We start from the raw sequence: 22,201 nt of genomic DNA on the forward strand, positions 1-22,201 counted from the left end.
AGAAGTGCGCGCAATCGCAGATATCCATTCAAGTGCCAACCAATATTCGCGAAAAAGGTGTTAAAGTGCCAGGCAATATGGTTTCCAATGGTGCTAGTGCTATGGTGTAGTAATCTTCTGTGGTACTGAGATTTTTTGTTTGTAGTAAATCAGCAGGAGTCCAGTGACTCAGTTGCCCTCAGTGGTCATCCGGTTTCTCAACTGTCCTAGAATCTACTAAGGAGGCTCCTGACACTAGCTCTTTGCAGTCTGCTGAATAGGAAGCCTTCAATGGTCATGAGTTGTTGGACTGATGAGTTTGGATGATTTGAAAGTTTATCCTTGTAGCGGAGTGTGTGGCTCTTTATTTCCTCTCTGACTGTGGGCAATGGCAAGTCCTGGTAGATGAGTCTGTTGCTGATATACCACGGCATTTGGTAAATCAAACGTACGGCTTTTGTCTAAAAGCGCTCGATTATGTCGAGATTGGAGTTGGCAGCTTTTCCCCACAGCTGTATCCCGTAGGTCCAGATAGGTTTAAGGATAGTTTTGTAGATCATCATTTTGCTACTGGTGTTCAGCTGTGACTGGACTCTGACAAGCCACATCATGTTTTTTAGTTTGGCATCTAGGTGCTTCCTCTTTGTCCATATATGCTTTCTCCAGGTTAGCCTGCGGTCCAAGTGCAAGCCCAGATACCTAACGTCCTCAGCGGCTGAGCCTGAGGTATTTGGATACCATTAAGTTTAACCGGTGGGCAGGAGTTTCTTCTGAGAGTGAAAGTTACATGAACATGCACAGATTTGAGTGAGAGTGAGGCCGTCACTGGATCGTCGTGTGTTGCCATTGTGACATTGTCGTCAGCAAAGGTTCCTGTGAATGTATTTGCAGTTGTTGGCAGATCTGCGGTAAACAATAGGTATAGCACGGGCCCCAAGACACTACCCTGGGGTATACCGGACGTTATGTTGCATAGAGCAGAACAAGAGTCTCCAGATCTGACTTCAAAGCATCTGTCTTTCAAATACGACCTAAGTATTTCGTAGAACGGACATGGGAGGTTCTGTTTAAGTTTGTACAAGAGCCCTTTATGCCAGACCTTGTCGAAGGCTTGACTTATGTCCAAGAACGCAGCTGAGCAGTATCGGTTTTTTTCTAGTGCTTCTGAGACGATGTTTATGGTTCTGTGGACCTGTTTAGTTGTGGAGTGTCTTTCCCTGAAACCAAATTGGTGTTCAAGTATCAGATCACCGATGTGGGGCTTCATTCGTTTGAACAGTATTTTTTCGAATACCTTCGATAGCAGCGTTTTTTTTTTTTCAAGTAGTTATTGAAGTTAGATGATTGTATTAAGCAAATTGATCCTTATTAAAATGATTATAGACAAAAAAGTGTTTCTTTTAATTTACATTAATATTGAAAATAGCAGTATTCGAAAAAATCGTTTTATTCGAAGTATTCGAATACCATAAATTTTAGTATTCGAAATATTCGAATACCAATATCGAACGAATAATGCATGCCCTACCAATGACCCCAAGCTACCCATCCTTATCGCTCGCGCGTAATTATATTGCTGTCGCGACTGTGCGACGGGCGCCCGCAGTGAGTGTGCGAGCGCGACAGCAACATAATTACGCGCGAGCGATAAGGATGGGTAGCTTGGGGTCATTCGACAAAATTCTACGTGCTCGCAGACTAGACTATAATCAATATAGGACGCCCAACGAGAGTTGTGGCGAACAAGGTACTCACACTGACGTAATATTTGCATGTACAGAAACACGCAAACCATATTACAAAATCGAATACGCTAGCTACCTCGCTCTTGCTAAAAGCACAGAATAATAATAAGTACTACCACAGAATAATAACTAAAAGTAACGAAGCGATTGTCAGTAAGACCACGCACGACGAGCGTATACTGAGATATAAAAACATACAAATCTTTGCTTGTATTCGTCGCATCAACTCTTGCTGCGCGCTCTATACTTTTTTTTTCTATGATGGCATGCACGGCTTGTGCGTCAGCCACGACGAGGTAAGGTAAAGATAGGGAAACGTATAGGAAAGTAAAAATGTAAAACGGAAAAAAAGGGTGCAAAGGATCAGGAAAGTAAAGGAGAGAACAAAATATTATGACTATCTTTTCTTTCCTTCAACAACTCGATCAAAAATAACGGATCTTTCATTGAAATTTTCCCCATAAGTAGGTAGCTTCTTACAGTTTTATCTTTGGCTATTTACTATCACTTGCAATGTCATCCTAAACAGAGTAATAATTTACTTTACTTAGTAATAATTCCATAAGGTTCAAAATAGTGTAGCAATTATCTGACAAAATATAAAGTTGTTTACCGTTTAGTACTAGTAGACAGCAGTTCAGCATACAGCTTCTGCAGCTGGCTAAGATGCTGGTTGTACAGCGCGAGCTCTTCGCCGCTGAAACTGGATCTTGCGTGGACACACTGCTCGACCTGGAAGACAAACGGTTGTATACCTTATGTAGTTGTGATAGGTGCTATAATTCTTGGGCCTAAATCTGTCAGTGCCTGAGGTAAGGGAGCGATACGGGAGGGTTAACATTGACATATTAGGACGTGACAGAGCATATAGATGACCCACGCTGAACTGTCCCACCAAACTCAATGACAGGGGGGCGCTACCATCGTTCATCGAAATATGGTTTCCAACATGGCAAAAATCGGAACCAGCGATCGGGTATTGACGGTAGCGCCCCACTGTCAATGTCATGCATAGGACAGTTCAGTATTTTGGAACTATATAAATCTGAAAAAAAATCTAGTCTCATTAACGTTTGGCATCTCAAAAACCCTCCCGTGCCGCACTTCAGGCACTAACTGAGGTAAAAGTTAGACCTATAGTTTTCAACAAAGAAGTATGAATTCCTGTTCACTAATAAAATTGCAGGTGTACCTACTCTGGAATTCAATACAAGCCTAGTCTATTTGTTTACTTGGTAGGGAAAAAAGACGAAGTAAAAACCTAATAATTATCGCCATTTTATATTTACAGATACAGATCTTATGTCCCTACAAAGCCAAAAATCAAATTGAATAAGCACAAAAATGGTCAAAACAAATGTCGTAAAATATTCACGCATACATAAATATTTAACCGGATCGTTAACTCATTATTTGCAGACAATATCCGGTCAAAATCAATACAAAAGCCAATGTATTTCCCACCGAATATTGTACATTATTTCCTACCAAATATTATAAATCTTTAGCTTGTACATTGTACATACCTTGGAATGGAACTGGTCAATTTGTTTGTGTTCTCTCTGGTGTTTGTCCAACTCGTGTTGAACTGATGGCAGATCGGAGCCGTAGTCCGCTTCGTGTAGTTTTTTCTGCAATAAAAAATAGTTATTATTAGATGTATTTTTGGTTGATTATGACCTTAAACCAAATTCCAACCAGATTCGTCCATTACTAGGATGAACCACTACTGCTTACAAAATACGGTCTATAATGGTAACTACCAAAAAATACTCCGGCGAATGATGCACATTCAATAAGTCACCTTGAATAATGTTATTTTAGGAATATTCATAGATTTCAAAATCCCGTGTCATTGCCCTGTATCGGCTTGAAATGGCAGTAATCTAATAGCTACCTTAACCTTCAGTAAGAAAAGTCCAAATTCGCTTACCAGTCGTTCTTTGCACCACCTAGCCGCTTCATGAAGCTGGTGGAAGCTAGGGTCGGCATCTAAGACCCTGGTCTTCAGTACAGTCCTGGTCTCTCTACGGACTGTAGTCATTTGCCCGGTCTCTATTGATTGTGGTTTGTTTCTCTGGCAGGCGATCTAATAGCTACCTAATAATTAAGTAAGAAAAGTCAAAATTCGCTTACCAGTCGTTCTTTGCACCACCTAGCGGCTTCATGAAGCTGGTGGAAGCTAGGGTCGGCATCCAACACCCTGGTCTCCAGTACAGTCCTGGTCTCTCTACGGACGGTGGTCTGCTGTACTGGCAGGCGGACTGATGACAGTCTTGGGACCAGACGCCCGGTGAAGGCTTGACGGGCATTTAGCCAGCGGTCGTGGACTTGCTGCACTCTGGAATGAAGATAATATCGTCGATATAACTTCTTTTACTGATGGATGGACTATGAAATGAACTAGACGTGGGTCAAGTCAAGCATGCAGTATTTTATACAGGCTGTCCCAAACTGCGACATTGTTTATGTAAACGTGAAATTGATAACTTTGTCAGTTTATGATATAACGCGTGAGATTGTAAACTACCAATAAACATAATAATAAATTCAAATTCATAATTCACGGTGACATTTAAAAATCATGGCACACTCACTATCTAAAAGCGTGAAAATGTTTTAAACTTGAAAAATTTCTTTTGTAATTGATGATCACCACTAATAAATTAGACAGGGCCGTGCTTCTGGAGTGGACACAAGATATGATGGTAAATGAAATAATTGCCTACTAATATCTGTTTTCTATTAACCTGCTGGGCTAGGATGCGCCCCACGATAAAATCTTATCGACGATTTGAGATGACAAAGGTATGGGCTTTTCGTGTAAATTTTTTATCGTGGCGCACACACTAGGCTTATTGGCTAATTCAAATTCAAATTCTTTATTTGCTCAAAAAATAGGGTAAATACATAAGTGGTGTTGGTATTTTATTAAAAGTGCATTCCTATATAGCTAATGTCAGTTAGCATGCAAATTACAAATGATTTATTATTATTGATTAGATATTGATTACAATACACAATAAAGACTTCATGACTTTACTTTATTATAAAATAATGTCGATTGATATTACATACTCGTAATATTATATTTCAGTGTTTTTCAACCTGTGGGTCGCCTCTACAGGGGGGTCGCGAGAGGTCGTAAAAACTACCTCAGTAAAAAAACATTAGTTATAAAGACAGATGATGTTGTATGAATTGAAGTATTCGGTCCCTACAAACATATCTTTGCAACATTATAAAATGCATGAAAAAAAAGCGAGCCGTCGGGGGGTCGCCAAATATTTTTTCATACTAGGGCGGTCGTGTCATGAAAAAGGATGAAAACCACTGTTATATTTAATCAAAGCTTACCTCCTGTGCAACTCGCTGGCCTGCGGGTATCTCCCTTCCTTCAGCGCTTGCGCATCCTGGAACATTTCCTGGAGCGTGTGCTCCATAGCGCGTAGGTCATGCTCGATCTGCTCGGCGGCCATCTTGGCTTCCGCCGGGTGCACTCCGCGCTCCACGCGGTGTATCTCGGCTTCGATATGACGTTCAACGTTGTCTAGACCGCTCTCGGTTTGCTTGATGTCTCTGTGAAGAGTGGTTTATGTAAGTTGTTGATACAATAATAATAATATCAATTACATGAAACACGGTACATCGTGTTTCATGTAATAAACGTCATGAGTTAGAAATGAAGAGATCTGTAGGAGAACCAAAGTAAGCGACATAGCCCGCAGAACTGCGGGAAACACAAAGTTAAGTGACAGTGGGAGAGTCACATAGCTCGTAAGACCGATCTGGTGAAGGTTATGGGAAGCATCTGAACGTGGGTAGCGCAGAAGCAGTTGTGGAAATTCTTTGAAAAGGTCTTAGTCCAGCGGTTTTACTTTTGACTAAATTCATGATGATACAATAAAAGAGGAGAAAATCGTGGTTCCACATTGCACTATAGTCCAGCAGCTTCCCTGCTTCACTTTCCCCTGGGACAAATATGCCCTTCAGTGGTTGGGTTTTTATTGGCGGTTAAGCTGTCTACAGCTATCTCCAGCCAGGATCTATCCTGGCTACACAGAAGTTGCAGCGGTGGAAACGAGAGGTGAGAAGTCCCGTATACTCCAGCTCAATTGTGCAGCTTTTCAGCCAGGCGCTGCAAGCTTTCCAGGCGACGCGTCTCATTGTCCAGATCGCGTTCGCGCTCCTACTAGTGCTGCTAGTGCTACAGCGTCAACACAGCTAGTGTACTGTGCTCCAGCGTCAGCACAGTTGTGTCCTGTGCTCCTCACCTGTGCAGCTTCTCGGCCAGACGCTGCAGGCGCTCCAGGCGACGGATCTCGTCGGCCAGGTCGCGCTCGCGCTCCTACTAGTGCTGCTAGTGCTACAGCGTCAGCACAGCCAGTGAACTGTGTTAGCAGGTCGCAGGTCACTATCATCAGTAATAGCTGACACTAGAGCATACTCTACTGTCAGCTATGTGACTGATAACCCGATTAGATTACGGTAGATCGCCTCATGTGGATCCAGCTATCGTGCTGTGTCTGCGCTCCTGACTTGTGCAGGGTCCGAGTTACCATAAACTGTATTGTGTGCAGCAGCTCGCCTGTGTGCAACTTCTCGGCGAGGCGCTGCAGGTCACGCTCACGCTTCTGCTAGTGCTGCTAGTGCTAGTATGCTGTGCTCCTCACCTGTGTAGCTTCTCGGCCAGACGCTGCAGGCGCTCCAGGCGGCGGATCTCGTCGGCCAGGTCGCGCTCGCGCTCCTGCTGCGCCATCAGCAGTCGCGCCCACGCCTGTTCCTCCTGCAGTACTGTCTATGCTAATGTACTATGCTCCAGCGTCATCACAGCTACTGTACTGTGCTCCAGCGTCAGCACAGCTGTGTCCTGTGCTCCTCACCTGTGCAGCTTCTCAGCCAGGCGCTCCTGCTGCTACTACTAGTGCTGCTAGTGCTAGTATCCGGTGCTCCAGCGTTAGCACAGCTGTGTCCTGTGCTCCTCACCTGTGCAGCTTCTCAGCCAGACGCTGCAGGCGCTCCAAGCGACGGATCTCGTCGGCCAGGTTGCGCTCGCGCTCCTGTTGCGCCATCAGCAGTCGCGCCCAGGCCAGTTCCTCCTGTAGTACTGTCTGTGCTAATGTCCTGTGCTCCAGCGTCATCACAGGTACTGTACTGTGCTCTAGCGTCAGCACAGCTGTTTGCTGTGCTCCTCACCTGTGCAGCTTCTCAGCCAGGCGCTCCTGCTGCTACTACTAGTGCTGCTAGTGCTAGTATCCGGTGCTCCAGTGTTAGCACAGCTGTGTCCTGTGCTCCTCACCTGTGCAGCTTTTCAGCCAGGCGCTGCAGGCGCTCCAGGCGACGGATCTCGTCGGCCAGGTCGCGCTCACGCTCCTGCTGGGCCATCAGCAGTCGCGCCCACGCCTGTTCCTCCTATAGTACTGTCTATGCTAATGTACTATGCTCCAGCGTCATCACAGCTACTGTACTGTGCTCCAGCGTCAGTACAGCTGTTTGTTGTGCTCCTCACCTGTGCAGCTTCTCAGCCAGACGCTGCAGGCGCTCCAGGCGACGGATCTCGTCGGCCAAGTCGCGCTCGCGCTCCTGCTGCGCCATCAGCAGTCGCGCCCACGCCTGTTCCTCCTATAGTACTGTCTATGCTAATGTACTATGCTCCAGCGTCATCACAGCTACTGTACTGTGCTCCAGCGTCAGTACAGCTGTTTGTTGTGCTCCTCACCTGTGCAGCTTCTCAGCCAGACGTTGCAGGCGCTCCAGGCGGCGGATCTCGTCGGCCAGGTCGCGCTCGCGCTCCTACTAGTGCTGCTAGTGCTACAGCGTCAACACAGCTAGTGTACTGTGCTCCAGCGTCAGCACAGCTGTTTGCTGTGCTCCTCACCTGTGCAGCTTCTCAGCCAGACGCTGCAGGCGCTCCAGGCGACGGATCTCGTCGGCCAAGTCGCGCTCACGCTCCTGCTGCGCCATTAGCAGTCGCGCCCACGCCTGTTCTAACGTCAGCACAGCTAGTGTTCTATGCTCTAGTGTCAGCTCAGCTAGTATACTGTGCTAGCAGGTCGCAGGTCACTATCAACAGCTGAGCCTATGCTCTAGCGTCAGCTATGGCTGATAACCCGAATAGAGTGCGGTAGACCGTCTGGTGTGGATCCAGCTAATGTACTGTATCTATGCTCCAGCTCACCTGTGCAGTTTCTCAGCCAGGCGCTCCTGCTGCTACTACTAGTGCTGCTAGTGCTAATATCCTGTGCTCCAGCGTCAGCACAGTTGTGTCCTGTGCTCCTCACCTGTGCAGCTTCTCAGCCAGGCGCTGCAAGCTTTCCAGGCGACGCGTCTCATTGTCCAGATCGCGTTCGCGCTCCTACTAGTGCTGCTAGTGCTACAGCGTCAACACAGCTAGTATACTGTGCTCCAGCGTCAGCACAGCTGTTTGTTGTGCTCCTCACCTGTGCAGCTTCTCAGCCAGGCGCTGCAGGCGCTCCAGGCGGCGGATCTCATCAGCCAAGTCACGCTCGCGCTCCTGCTGCGCCATCAGCAGTCGCGCCCAGGCCAGTTCCTCCTGTAGTACTGTCTGTGCTAATGTCCTGTGCTCTGGTGACAGCACAGCTAGTATACTGTGCTAGCAGGTCGCAGGTCACTATCAACAGCTGAGCCTATGCTCTAGCGACAGCTATGGCTAATAACCCGAATAGAGTGCGGTAGACCGTCTGGTGTGGATCCAGCTATTGTACTGTATCTATGCTCCAGCTCACCTGTGCAGTTTCTCAGCCAGGCGCTCCTGCTGCTGCTACTAGTGCTGCTAGTGCTAGTGTCCTGTGCTCCAGCGTCAGCACAGCCAGTGAACTGAGTTAGCAGGTCGCAGGTCACTATCAACAGTAATAGCTGACACTAGAGCATACTCTACTGTCAGCTATGTGACTGATAACCCGATTAGATTGCGGTAGATCGCCTCATGTGGATCCAGCTATCGTGCTGTGTCTGCGCTCCTGACTTGTGCAGGGTCCGAGTTACCATCAACTGTATTGTGTGCAGCAGCTCGCCTGTGCAACTTCTCGGCGAGGCGCTGCAGGTCACGCTCACGCTTCTGTTAGTGCTGCTAGTGATAGTATGCTGTGCTCCTCACCTGTGCAGCTTCTCAGCCAGACGCTGCAGGCGCTCCAGGCGGCGGATCTCGTCGGCCAGGTCGCGCTCGCGCTCCTGCTGCGCCATCAACAGTCGCGCCCAGGCCAGTTCCTCCTGTAGTACTGTCTGTGCTAATGTCCTGTGCTCCAGCGTCATCACAGCTACTGTACTGTGCTCCAGCGTCAGCACAGCTATTTGCTGTGCTCCTCACCTGTGCAGCTTCTCAGCCAGACCAGGCGGTGGATCTCGTCGGCCAGGTCGCGCTCGCGCTCCTGCTGGGCCATCAGCAGTCGCGCCCACGCCTGTTCCTCCTATAGTACTTTCTATGCTAATGTACTATGCTCCAGCGTCATCACAGGTACTGTACTGTGCTCCAGCGTCAGCACAGCTATTTGCTGTGCTCCTCACCTGTGCAGCTTCTCAGCCAGACCAGGCGGCGGATCTCGTCGGCCAGGTCGCGCTCGCGCTCCTGCTGGGCCATCAGCAGTCGCGCCCACGCCTGTTCCTCCTATAGTACTTTCTATGCTAATGTACTATGCTCCAGCGTCATCACAGCTACTGTACTGTGCTCCAGCGTCAGCACAGCTATTTGCTGTGCTCCTCACCTGTGCAGCTTCTCAGCCAGACCAGGCGGTGGATCTCGTCGGCCAGGTCGCGCTCGCGCTCCTGCTGGGCCATCAGCAGTCGCGCCCACGCCTGTTCCTCCTATAGTACTTTCTATGCTAATGTACTATGCTCCAGCGTCATCACAGGTACTGTACTGTGCTCCAGCGTCAGCACAGCTATTTGCTGTGCTCCTCACCTGTGCAGCTTCTCAGCCAGACCAGGCGGCGGATCTCGTCGGCCAGGTCGCGCTCGCGCTCCTGCCGGGCCATCAGCAGTCGCGCCCACGCCTGTTCCTCCTATAGTACTGTCTATGCTAATGTACTATGCTCCAGCGTCATCACAGCTACTGTACTGTGCTCCAGCGTCAGCACAGCTGTGTCCTGTGCTCCTCACCTGTGCAGCTTCTCAGCCAGGCGCTCCTGCTGCTGCTACTAGTGCTGCTAGTGCTAGTGTCCTGTGCTCCAGCGTCAGCACAGCTGTGTCCTGTGCTCCTCACCTGTGCAGCTTCTCAGCCAGACGCTGCAGGCGCTCCAGGCGGCGGATCTCGTCGGCCAGGTCGCGCTCGCGCTCCTGCTGCGCCATCAGCAGTCGCGCCCACGCCTGTTCCAACGCGTCCGGTCGCAGCGTCGGCTCGATGTCGCACTCGCCCACCGACTCGAAGTATTTCTGGGGAGATAACGAGATATTGTTACAATCTTACAAATACATCACACGAGAAACTTCACAACTTTAGTTATAAGTAGTAAAATAAAGTCGGGAACTACATAACTGGACATTGTGGTATGATATGGAAAGCCATTGCATAGATGCTGCAAACAGCGCGCATATGACTTCATAGGAAACAAATGACGAAAGAACCGCGCTCCGGTAATAAGCAAATAGCGCTCCAGCAGCGACTGAAGAGAAAAACGCAGGTGTATTAACCAACACTTCATCGTTTAGTGAAAAGCGATACAGCAACAAGTGAGTAGCGCTCCTACGACGAGTTAACAGCGCTTTCGTGAGAAGTGTATTCACTTGCGACGGCGACAAGTGAACAGTGAAAAGTTCCCGCAACAAATTAGTAACGAGTGAACTGCGCTTCAGCATTGACTGAACAACGCGAAAGCGAATAGCGGACAAGTGACGAGTTAACAGTATACAGCGCGAGGGTACAAGGGCAAAAACGTTAGTTCCAAGAAATAGTTTTACTGATCTGAAGAAGGCGCTGGATGCAGGCCGCTACCAACCATTTTAGAAATCATTGGGGGAGACCTATGTTCAGCAGTGGAAGGTCCTGTGGCCGAAATGGCGATGAGGAAAACGATAATGTCTTTCTCTCTGTGTTTGAAAATGATGGTGACTCTTGACTCTTACCTCCAGTTCCCTGTAGTGGTGGAACAGCTTCTGCTTCTCCCGCTGTCGCAGCGGCACCTCCTCGTTGCTTGTTCACATGCAGCATCGTTCGTTCGTTTCAGCCAAATGACGTCCACTGTTGGACAAAGGCCTCCTCCAAGGTTTTCCACAATGCACGGTCCTGCGCTGCCCGCATCCAGGCTCTTCCCGCGACCTTTACCAGATCGTCGGTCCACCTAGTAGGAGGCCTGTCCACGCTACGTCTTCCAGCCCGTGGTCGCCACTCGAGAACTTTACTGCCCCAACGGCCATCGTCTCTACGAGCTATGTGCCCCGCCCACTGCCACTTGGTTTTAGCAATTCTGCGAGCTATATCGGTCACTTTGGTTCTCCTGCGGATCTCCTCATTTCTGATTCGATCACGCAGGGAAACTCCAAGCATGGCCCGCTCCATCGCCCTTTGGGTGACCTTGAGCCTTCTTATGAGGCCCATAGTAAGCGACCACGTTTCGGATCCATAAATCAACACTGGCAGCACACACTGCTCGAAGACTTTTGTCTTGAGACACTGCGGTATTTCGGACGTGAGTATATTGCGTAGCTTCCCGAACGCTGCCCAGCCGAGTTGGATTCGACGATTGACCTCTTTCTCGAAGTTGGCCCTACCTAACTGGACTGTTTGTCCCAGGTATACATAATTGTCAACAACTTCGAGTGTAGAGTCTCCAACCTTCAAAGGAGCATATGCAGCATACTTCAGCGAAATGATGGTGACTCTTGACTCTTACCTCCAGTTCCCTGTAGTGGTGGAACAGCTTCTGCTTCTCCCGCTGTCGCAGCGGCACCTCCTCGTTGCTTGTTCACATGCAGCATAGTTCAGCGAAATGATGGTGACTCTTGACTCTTACCTCCAGCTCCCTGTTGACGTCCACTGTTGGACAAAGGCCTCCTCCAAGGTTTTCCACAATGCACGGTCCATCCCGCATCCAGACTTTTCCCGCGAACTTTACCAGATCGTCGGTCCACCTAGTAGGAGGCCTGCCCACGCTACGTCTTCCAGCCCGTGGTCGCCACTCGAGAACTTTTCTGCCCCAACGGCCATCGTCTCTACGAGCTATGTGCAGCGAAATGATGGTGACTCTTGACTCTTACCTCCAGTTCCCTGTAGTGGTGGAACAGCTTCTGCTTCTCCCGCTGTCGCAGCGGCACCTCCTCGTTGCGGAAACGCGTGCTCTCACTGAGCAGCTTCTTCATCTCGATCAAAGTTGACGGGAAAGCACGGTCCTGGAACAGATACGGTATGTATTAGTTAGTATCGACAGGCCTGGCTCACTCCGCACGGTACATTCGATAATNGGTCGCGCTCGCGCTCCTGCTGCGCCATCAACAGTCGCGCCCAGGCCAGTTCCTCCTGTAGTACTGTCTGTGCTAATGTCCTGTGCTCCAGCGTCATCACAGCTACTGTACTGTGCTCCAGCGTCAGCACAGCTATTTGCTGTGCTCCTCACCTGTGCAGCTTCTCAGCCAGACCAGGCGGTGGATCTCGTCGGCCAGGTCGCGCTCGCGCTCCTGCTGGGCCATCAGCAGTCGCGCCCACGCCTGTTCCTCCTATAGTACTTTCTATGCTAATGTACTATGCTCCAGCGTCATCACAGGTACTGTACTGTGCTCCAGCGTCAGCACAGCTATTTGCTGTGCTCCTCACCTGTGCAGCTTCTCAGCCAGACCAGGCGGCGGATCTCGTCGGCCAGGTCGCGCTCGCGCTCCTGCCGGGCCATCAGCAGTCGCGCCCACGCCTGTTCCTCCTATAGTACTGTCTATGCTAATGTACTATGCTCCAGCGTCATCACAGCTACTGTACTGTGCTCCAGCGTCAGCACAGCTGTGTCCTGTGCTCCTCACCTGTGCAGCTTCTCAGCCAGGCGCTCCTGCTGCTGCTACTAGTGCTGCTAGTGCTAGTGTCCTGTGCTCCAGCGTCAGCACAGCTGTGTCCTGTGCTCCTCACCTGTGCAGCTTCTCAGCCAGACGCTGCAGGCGCTCCAGGCGGCGGATCTCGTCGGCCAGGTCGCGCTCGCGCTCCTGCTGCGCCATCAGCAGTCGCGCCCACGCCTGTTCCAACGCGTCCGGTCGCAGCGTCGGCTCGATGTCGCACTCGCCCACCGACTCGAAGTATTTCTGGGGAGATAACGAGATATTGTTACAATCTTACAAATACATCACACGAGAAACTTCACAACTTTAGTTATAAGTAGTAAAATAAAGTCGGGAACTACATAACTGGACATTGTGGTATGATATGGAAAGCCATTGCATAGATGCTGCAAACAGCGCGCATATGACTTCATAGGAAACAAATGACGAAAGAACCGCGCTCCGGTAATAAGCAAATAGCGCTCCAGCAGCGACTGAAGAGAAAAACGCAGGTGTATTAACCAACACTTCATCGTTTAGTGAAAAGCGATACAGCAACAAGTGAGTAGCGCTCCTACGACGAGTTAACAGCGCTTTCGTGAGAAGTGTATTCACTTGCGACGGCGACAAGTGAACAGTGAAAAGTTCCCGCAACAAATTAGTAACGAGTGAACTGCGCTTCAGCATTGACTGAACAACGCGAAAGCGAATAGCGGACAAGTGACGAGTTAACAGTATACAGCGCGAGGGTACAAGGGCAAAAACGTTAGTTCCAAGAAATAGTTTTACTGATCTGAAGAAGGCGCTGGATGCAGGCCGCTACCAACCATTTTAGAAATCATTGGGGGAGACCTATGTTCAGCAGTGGAAGGTCCTGTGGCCGAAATGGCGATGAGGAAAACGATAATGTCTTTCTCTCTGTGTTTGAAAATGATGGTGACTCTTGACTCTTACCTCCAGTTCCCTGTAGTGGTGGAACAGCTTCTGCTTCTCCCGCTGTCGCAGCGGCACCTCCTCGTTGCTTGTTCACATGCAGCATCGTTCGTTCGTTTCAGCCAAATGACGTCCACTGTTGGACAAAGGCCTCCTCCAAGGTTTTCCACAATGCACGGTCCTGCGCTGCCCGCATCCAGGCTCTTCCCGCGACCTTTACCAGATCGTCGGTCCACCTAGTAGGAGGCCTGTCCACGCTACGTCTTCCAGCCCGTGGTCGCCACTCGAGAACTTTACTGCCCCAACGGCCATCGTCTCTACGAGCTATGTGCCCCGCCCACTGCCACTTGGTTTTAGCAATTCTGCGAGCTATATCGGTCACTTTGGTTCTCCTGCGGATCTCCTCATTTCTGATTCGATCACGCAGGGAAACTCCAAGCATGGCCCGCTCCATCGCCCTTTGGGTGACCTTGAGCCTTCTTATGAGGCCCATAGTAAGCGACCACGTTTCGGATCCATAAATCAACACTGGCAGCACACACTGCTCGAAGACTTTTGTCTTGAGACACTGCGGTATTTCGGACGTGAGTATATTGCGTAGCTTCCCGAACGCTGCCCAGCCGAGTTGGATTCGACGATTGACCTCTTTCTCGAAGTTGGCCCTACCTAACTGGACTGTTTGTCCCAGGTATACATAATTGTCAACAACTTCGAGTGTAGAGTCTCCAACCTTCAAAGGAGCATATGCAGCATACTTCAGCGAAATGATGGTGACTCTTGACTCTTACCTCCAGTTCCCTGTAGTGGTGGAACAGCTTCTGCTTCTCCCGCTGTCGCAGCGGCACCTCCTCGTTGCTGAAACGCGTGCTCTCACTGAGCAGCTTCTTCATCTCGATCAAAGTTGACGGGAAAGCACGGTCCTGGAACAGATACGGTATGTATTAGTTAGTATCGACAGGCCTGGCTCACTCCGCACGGTACATTCGATAATTACCTACAGCGAAGCGCCCCGCTGGCGGGTATTATATCAGTCGAGTGTCACGCGCGCGCTCGTCAGGACGCTGGCGTGCGTTGTAGTATGATTATAATTCTATGATCGAAGTATTATTTAAAAATGGACATAAAGAGAAAGAAATATTGTGCGGCGTTCGGGTGTTTAAATTCGAAAAGTAATCTACCGGATTCAACTTTTTTTTTCGCTTCCCAAAGATGCTGAAAGGTATGTTGGCCAAGTGGGTAATCAATAATTCTTAGGATAGTATAGGAACCTAACCTACTATGACTACTGCTCAGAATGCGTCACTGCTGGACAAAGGCCTCTCCCAAGGTTTTCCATAATGAATGCATAATTACCTACATACGTACCTCATTACAAATAAGTAGATTAATATTTTTTCACTAGACAGCAACCCTAACAGCGTAAGAAGAGTTCAGAGGCACGCGATAGAAAGAGACAAAACTTGTAGGTGAATAAAATTGCAGGTACGTAGTGCTGTGCGAGCTGAATTCCACTGTATCGCGTCGTAGCAAGACTCGCATTTATTTAAATGGTCTTGCGGAGTAATCCTTCTGTACCTGTACTATTACTTATTCTGTGGTATCGATGAAGAGGTGATAAGTCTTGGGAACTGGACTCCTTGGTGTTTTAACTGCCTGCCTTACGGCTGCTTACTTTTCGCAAACACACAGGAACACAGAGGGGCTACGCCGAAAAACGTTATCCGAAGTTTAGAATTTTACCATCCCTCTCGCGCAAAACGTGATAACAGTATGAGCGACGGTGACCGATAGACTCGAAACTGATAGCGTTACGGAGAAGCTCTGCTGTTATGTATATGCACCTGGACATACACAACAGCAGGGTTATTACAGGAAAAGTACCCGCTGATGCATAGGCGGGTACTTTTCCTAAACACAGGCACAAGGCAACCTCCTGTTCGATTTTACGAAGACTTATATTACCACCTGCATGCACGTGGTTCTCGTGAAGCCAGGTGTGTTACTATCTAGACTTATTCAAACAACTTCAGTCCTAAATGTCCCAAAAACTTCACGCAACTCTAGACTCTATTCCCACCAGCATAAGCGCGCACTTCTCGTGGAGCCAGGCACGGTGTACGGCCGCCTGCTCCGCGTGGCGCTGCGACTCATACAGGTGCTTAGTTGTTCGAGCAACTTTAGTCCTAGCTGTCTCAAGAACTTCACGCAACTCTAGCCTCTATTCCCACCCGCATAAGCGCGCACTTCTGGTGGAGCCAGGCACGGTGTACGGCCGCCTGCTCCGTGTAGGCGCTGCGACTTGTACAGGTGTTCAGCAAGCTCGATTTTTTCAAGCAACTTCAGCTCTAAATGTCCCAAAAACTTCACGCAACTCTAGCCCCTATTCCCACCTGCATAAGCGCGCACTTCTCGTGGAGCCAGGCACGGTGTACGGCCGCCTGCTCCGTGTAGGCGCTGCGACTAGTACAGGAGTTTAGAGCGCTCGATTTGTTCAAGCAAGTTTAGCTCTAAATGTCCCGAAAACTTCACGCAACTCTAGCCTCTATTCCCACCCGCATAAGCGCGCACTTCTGGTGGAGCCAGGCACGGTGTACGGCCGCCTGCTCCGTGTAGGCAGCGGCGCGGCGCTGCAACTCGCCACTCGATTTTTTCAAGCTACTATAGCTCTAACTGTCCCAAAAACTTCAGGCAACTCTCGCCTCTATTCCCACCTGCATAAGCGCGCACTTCTCGTGGAGCCAGGCACGGTGTACGGGCGCCTGCTCAGTGTAGGCGGCGGCGCGGCGCTGCCACTAGTACAGGAGTTTAGAGCGCTCGATTTGTTCAAGCAACTTCAACTCTAAATGTCCCAAAAACTTCACGCAACTCTAGCCCCTATTCCCACCTGCATAAGCGCACACTTCTCGTGGAGCCAGGCACGGTGTACGGCCGCCTGCTCCGTCTGGCGCTGCGACTCATACAGGAGCTAAGGGATCCCGATTTGTTCAAGCAATTTCAGTCCTAAATGTCCCAAGAACTTCAGGCAACTCTAGCCTCTATTCCCACCTGCATAAGCGCGCACTTCTCGTGGAGCCAGGCACGGTGTACGGCCGCCTGCTCCGTCTGGCGCTGCGACTCATACAGGAGCTAAGGGATCCCGATTTGTTCAAGCAACTTCAGTCCTAACAGTTCCAAAAACTTCAGGCAACTCTAGCCTCTATTCCCACCTGCATAAGCGCGCACTTCTCGTGGAGCCAGGCACGGTGTACGGCCGCCTGCTCCGTGTAGGCGGCGGCGCGGCGCTGCGACTCGGCGTCGAACAGCGGGTGCACGGGCGGAGGCTCCGGGAACGTCTCGTATAGAGACGAGATGTAGGTGATTAGGGACTTCTCGTCGGGTTCGTGGGTGTCCACATCTGGAAGGAAGATTGTATTTTTAGCCGACTTCAAAAAGGAGGTGATCATTAGGATGTGAGATGTAGCCTAGGTGATTAAACTCTTCTCGAGTGTGTTTACATCTGGGAAGGAAGATTATATTTTTAAACCAACTTCAAAAAGGAGGTGTTTTATCGGATTTTTTATATCGGAGGCTCTCAATTTTCGAATTTATTTTTGTATATTTATTTAATCGAAATTTTATCAAAAATAGTTCAGTTAGATAGCCAATATCAAAAATAGGTCAGTCATCTTAGTATCTAACTCAAAATTGCTAGAAAAAATAAACATATCATCCAGGTAAATTTCTGTGAATTTTCAGAGGCTTTTAAAGTCACTTGAATGAAATAGCTACACATGAAGTTACGTTTTGATGAAATGTTTGGTATTGGTTTTATTTTTTTAAAGTTTTTTTATGCATGACCAGGCAGGTATATGACAGCAATCGCACCTGGTGTAAAGTGAGATGCAGTCTAGGATGGTACATTTATCAGACCTGTAAGTGCCTATTTACTCTTCTCGCCTTGAAAAGGCCCGGATTATAGTGTTCAGGAAAGACAGCAGTTCATTATTTTTACTCGACTTTGAGTACCTATGACATGACAAGTCTTCCGCGCGTGTTGATAGCGACATGCATTATTATGAAAGCGCATTGAACTGTATTTTATTTACTAAATGCAAAAATATAGACAGAGTTTTAAGTCGAAATTCCTACAAGGAAATTAATATGCAGGTCAATTTGGCAAAAAAAAAATAGTACCGTTCTATTTTTAAATAGACGATGGAACTTTTAACTACACTCAACATCAAATAAACCGCACCTTCCGCGACGCGAACTTTAAAGATTTTCTTCTGACACAATCATGTTGCCCCAACAATATTGGTGTTATTTGAAAGCCCAATAAATAAACTTAAAGAAAAACACATTTAAATTTTTTATAAACAATTAACAGGTACCATAAATGTGACTTAAAAAAAGGCCTCACTTGGGGCTCACCTCTGGGATCAAGTAGACCAATTTTTGTGGTTATAAGACCAACTAATGATCTTACGTGTCCTTTTTAACAGATGGATAGCGATTAATCCCAATTTAACAGCTTTATAGCCATAAAAGTTGCTTAAGCGTAACTACCTATTTTTTGAAGAAGTGACTGGATCCTTCTAAAGACACATTTTTTGGGGTAAAAACCTTTCCTTTAATGAAATGAAGTTTAGAACTAGGCTTTCAAATGGTACCAATGTTGGTGGGAAGTGGGGATGCATGTGTTTGATAAGTGCTTGTCGCGAGAGGTGCGATTTATTTGATGCCGAGTGTATTTCATAGCAAACGCGCTGCCTCCAATTTAGTAATATAAAAATGTGCACTTAAAACAAATTAATTCCAAAACGCGCTGAAGTCGAACATTCAACTTTGTTTTATGTCTGGTGCTTTCCTAGCGTGGATAATCGCCTCAACCTCGCCAGGAGATTTTATCGTCGGCGACAGCGTTTATGGTGATTATAGTCATTCGGAGTGCACATAAGTGAAACGGGCCCTCGACCTCACGTGTGAACGCGAACTCTATGCACAATGCTGGCCGGTGTGACGCATCGCGAAAAATGTGCTCAAATAACGCTACCCCCAAGCTGTGAGGTTCGCGAGAGCCATTAGGAAAAAAAAACTGTGACGATTTAAAAATAAGTTTGACAGGTATTTTGGCGGGAAAGTCGAGAAAAAATTAAGATGTTTTGACAGTTATTCAAGAAAATTGTGTAAAATGATAACCTACTTTTCGAAATAATTTGATCAAGTTTCATAAAAGTCGGTATGGCAATCAATATAGCGAAAAAATGTGCTCAAATAATGCTACCCCGATCTGTGAAATTTTAAAAATAAATTTGACAGATATTTTAGCGGGAAAATCGCGAGTTTTTCTTAAGATTTTGTAAAAGTTAAGTTGTGCAAGTCACTTAACGAAATAAAGTATTTCGTGATCATCTACAATGCTTTATGGATAATTTGAATTCACCTGCCATAGTCAAGTAGGATGACGTCAACTCATGGCGTCTCATGGGTACACTATAGCTTGTAACACCCAATACACTTTAGACAATGGCTCGTAACTTCTTCGATTTGAATGGAACCTGCTGGGTCTCGGTTGAGTAATTCTAATTGAAATGTAGCCGAATGTATGGAGGTCTTTAGCATTTACGACGTCGTAATACGTACGTTATAAAATACATAACAATTTCAAAGTATGTTGTATGACGTGCGATGCTAATACACTCAATGTCATCAAAATTGGCAAAGCATGATAATAATGTTACTTGTTAATGAACATTTGATATAAGCAATCAGTACACCTTTGCAGTCATAGTTTATTTAAGAGTACGTAATAAATACTTTACATGATAAGATAGAGTGAAGCAAAAATTGTTTACTTTCTTCCAGCCGACCATGGTGACAAGATAGTTAAGATAGATACTAGACTACATAGATAGATAGATATTACTTATTATGTGCTAGAGAGATGTGTAGAAGAACCAGACGGCCAATTATATTTTGTGAGACTGAATATTTGATGATTTTTCGCTTTTTGAACCGTTGAGTGTACTATTTATTAGCAAATTGGGCGGTGTCCATCTGGAGATTTTTAATAAGTCACTGCAAGCCGCTAGTGCAATAGATACCAAATGTACTAACTTACTTTCTAACGTAACATGTGCTCGAATAACCAGTAAGAGAGGCCTATCCCATATCGGCGTTTTCCGGGAAAACTTGTTATTGAAAGCCTAGGTTATTTTTTAGGATAGGGATTTTGTAGTTTTCCATTAACACTGATAAAAAGTGGTCTTGCGTTAATCAATCGAAATAATTAATCGTTTTTACACCTACGGAAACTGATAAATTCTTGCACCACAGCCTACACTATTAAGAGTAGGCGCACACCGTTGATTTTTAGTTGGCCGATAGTTGTGCCCGATTTTAAATTGTATAAAGAATCAGCCAAATCGAATCGGCGTAGTGTGCGCACTCCTATACATGCCCATACTGATCAACTGCCCGACTAAACTATCGGCCGACGAAAAATCAACGGTGTGCGCCTACTCTAAGAAAGACTAACTGTGCCCACGATTTTGTGTGTGTAGATCGAATGGATCTCTTAAGTCATAGACTAACCCCTCCTTTAAAAAATGGCAAAGAAAAGAAAAACGACCTTTTAAGTAGGTAAATAATGTCTATTATCTGTCTCCAGCTAATATTTAATAGTTTTTAGGTCCTAAAGTTTTTAAACTAAGTAACAAACACGAAAGTCCCAGCTTTCCATTAAGCTTGCGCGTGATACAATTAACTTGTCAAATGTCAAGAGGGTCCATTAAACTGTCACCCTAGGGAGCACGTCACACTGTCCAGCTGTCAATGTGTCAATGACCGACACGGACTGGACCAATCATGAGAGAGAAGCGTTTTAGCGAGATATGACGTCATTATCGTCAATATACAGCTTTGTGGTCTAGAACTTAGTTTCTGGGTGATCTAAAAATTCGAAGATCCTGGATTCGATTCTTAGATTGGACCTACAAATTGAAGAATTATTTTGTGTTAATACGTGAATCCGTGTTTTGGCAGAGTTTACCTGAAGACTTTTTGTAGAAGATCATAATGAAAATATACTAACAAATATCTTAACCTTAATATTTAGGTTATAAGAGCTCTTGCTGCTTTTAAACCTGAATATATTTCTGTCGGCATTTCACACTTTAAAGGCATGCTAATTTTAAAAACATGTCACGATCAAAGTTGCAAAAAATAACGCGGATTTTCAGAGCTATAAACTCTGTCAGAGAGCAAGAGTCATGCAGCCGAAATGGGGTCACAATCCTTGTGAATGCGTTAAAATTGAAATAAAAACCGGCCAAGTGCGAGTCGGACTCGTGGACGAAAGGTTCCGTACGTATTTTGTTGTTGTATGAGAGCCTCCTTAAATGTTTACTTTATTTTATTTTTAGTATTTGTTCTCAGATAAGCGGCAAGAGAAATACATCATCTGTGAAAATTTTAAATGTCTAGCTATCACGTTCATGAGGTACAGCCTGATACAGACGAAATCTTAGTAATAAGTACCCGTTTTTTACCCTTTGGGTACAGAACCCTAAAAACGAATAAAAATGCCTGAAAAAAGCGAAAATACGAGTGTAAAAGTTTTCGCGAAAATGATAATTGGAAAGTCGGCTTCTTTCATAGAAAGCGAATGTATTTTTAGATGATTGCATAACTGGATCGGTTTTCTTTATAAATATTAAGGAAGTATTATAACAGAGTTATACTAATCCACACAGTACTTGAACTACATATTTAAGCCACTGAGCAAATAAGTAGGTAATATAGGTTGATACTGATGACTGAAAAACTCTAAAAACGCTACTTTTATTCAGTCTAGTCCCAGTATAGAGGACCAGTTGACTTCTAGAACATGCTATGGATCTTTGGGAATGAGCCTTCCCAAGGAATAAGAATTTCGATATGCTAGAAGTACCTATTGTACTTAAGATAAAATCACAAATTAAACTCACCTTCGGGATCTAACAGTCTGGTAACTCCGTACTCTTTTTCTACTACATGGAATGCTGTCTCCAAGCGCTCACGAACTTGTCTTGACCTGAAAATAAACATAACATTTCAGAAGTTATAGTTACTTTTTCTTAACCATACACAGTGTAGAAGTGCCTCTAATCTACGTTGCAACTTTATTTTGGGGTAAAGATTGGAGTCAGCGTCGTCAAAAGATACTTATTACTATTTACATTATGCTAAACGGGAATATTCCCACCTCTCGTTCCCACCGCTGCAACACCTGTGTAGCCAGGATCTACAGCTTGACCGCCAATAAAAACCCAACCAGTGAAAGTCAAAGCTCATATGCTTTAAAACGGATATACCTAAAATAAACCTTTCAAATCCAAGTTCATCCACTTGAAATACCTTCCACATCCATCTCACTTCAACAACGAAGTTTTTATCAGACTTCAGAATAGTTGTTAAAACATTCTTTGAATTCCGACATGGGACATTCCAAAGAATGCCGCAACTATTATTTATTATTAGTATGCTTATAAGGAAATTGTCCCTTGTAGTGCTTAAAACAAACAAAGCACGTAATCAAGTCAAGGTTCAGAAATGCA

At 46.6% G+C, this 22,201-nt stretch overlaps 1 protein-coding gene across 1 annotated transcript in view; it reads right to left on the reverse strand.

The window, feature by feature from the left end:
- The window catches only part of LOC114362575 (plectin-like), a gene marked incomplete at its 3' end in the record, with an annotated part of 103,900 nt that overhangs the window by 25,418 nt on the left and 56,281 nt on the right, over window positions 1–22,201 (reverse strand). The window contains exons 6-13 of the mRNA XM_028318029.1: window positions 21,593–21,678; window positions 16,832–17,019; window positions 11,934–12,065; window positions 9,943–10,112; window positions 5,082–5,303; window positions 3,861–4,065; window positions 3,251–3,355; window positions 2,338–2,456 (exon numbers count right to left, since the gene is read on the reverse strand). Of these exons, the coding sequence (XP_028173830.1) occupies window positions 2,338–2,456; window positions 3,251–3,355; window positions 3,861–4,065; window positions 5,082–5,303; window positions 9,943–10,112; window positions 11,934–12,065; window positions 16,832–17,019; window positions 21,593–21,678 (1,227 nt within the window). The remainder of the gene's footprint in view (window positions 1–2,337; window positions 2,457–3,250; window positions 3,356–3,860; window positions 4,066–5,081; window positions 5,304–9,942; window positions 10,113–11,933; window positions 12,066–16,831; window positions 17,020–21,592; window positions 21,679–22,201) is intronic.

This window comes from Ostrinia furnacalis, unplaced genomic scaffold (assembly GCF_004193835.3).
Source record: "Ostrinia furnacalis isolate ACB-3 unplaced genomic scaffold, ASM419383v2 OfSCF6632, whole genome shotgun sequence".
In the NCBI taxonomy this organism is placed as follows: domain Eukaryota; kingdom Metazoa; phylum Arthropoda; class Insecta; order Lepidoptera; family Crambidae; genus Ostrinia; species Ostrinia furnacalis.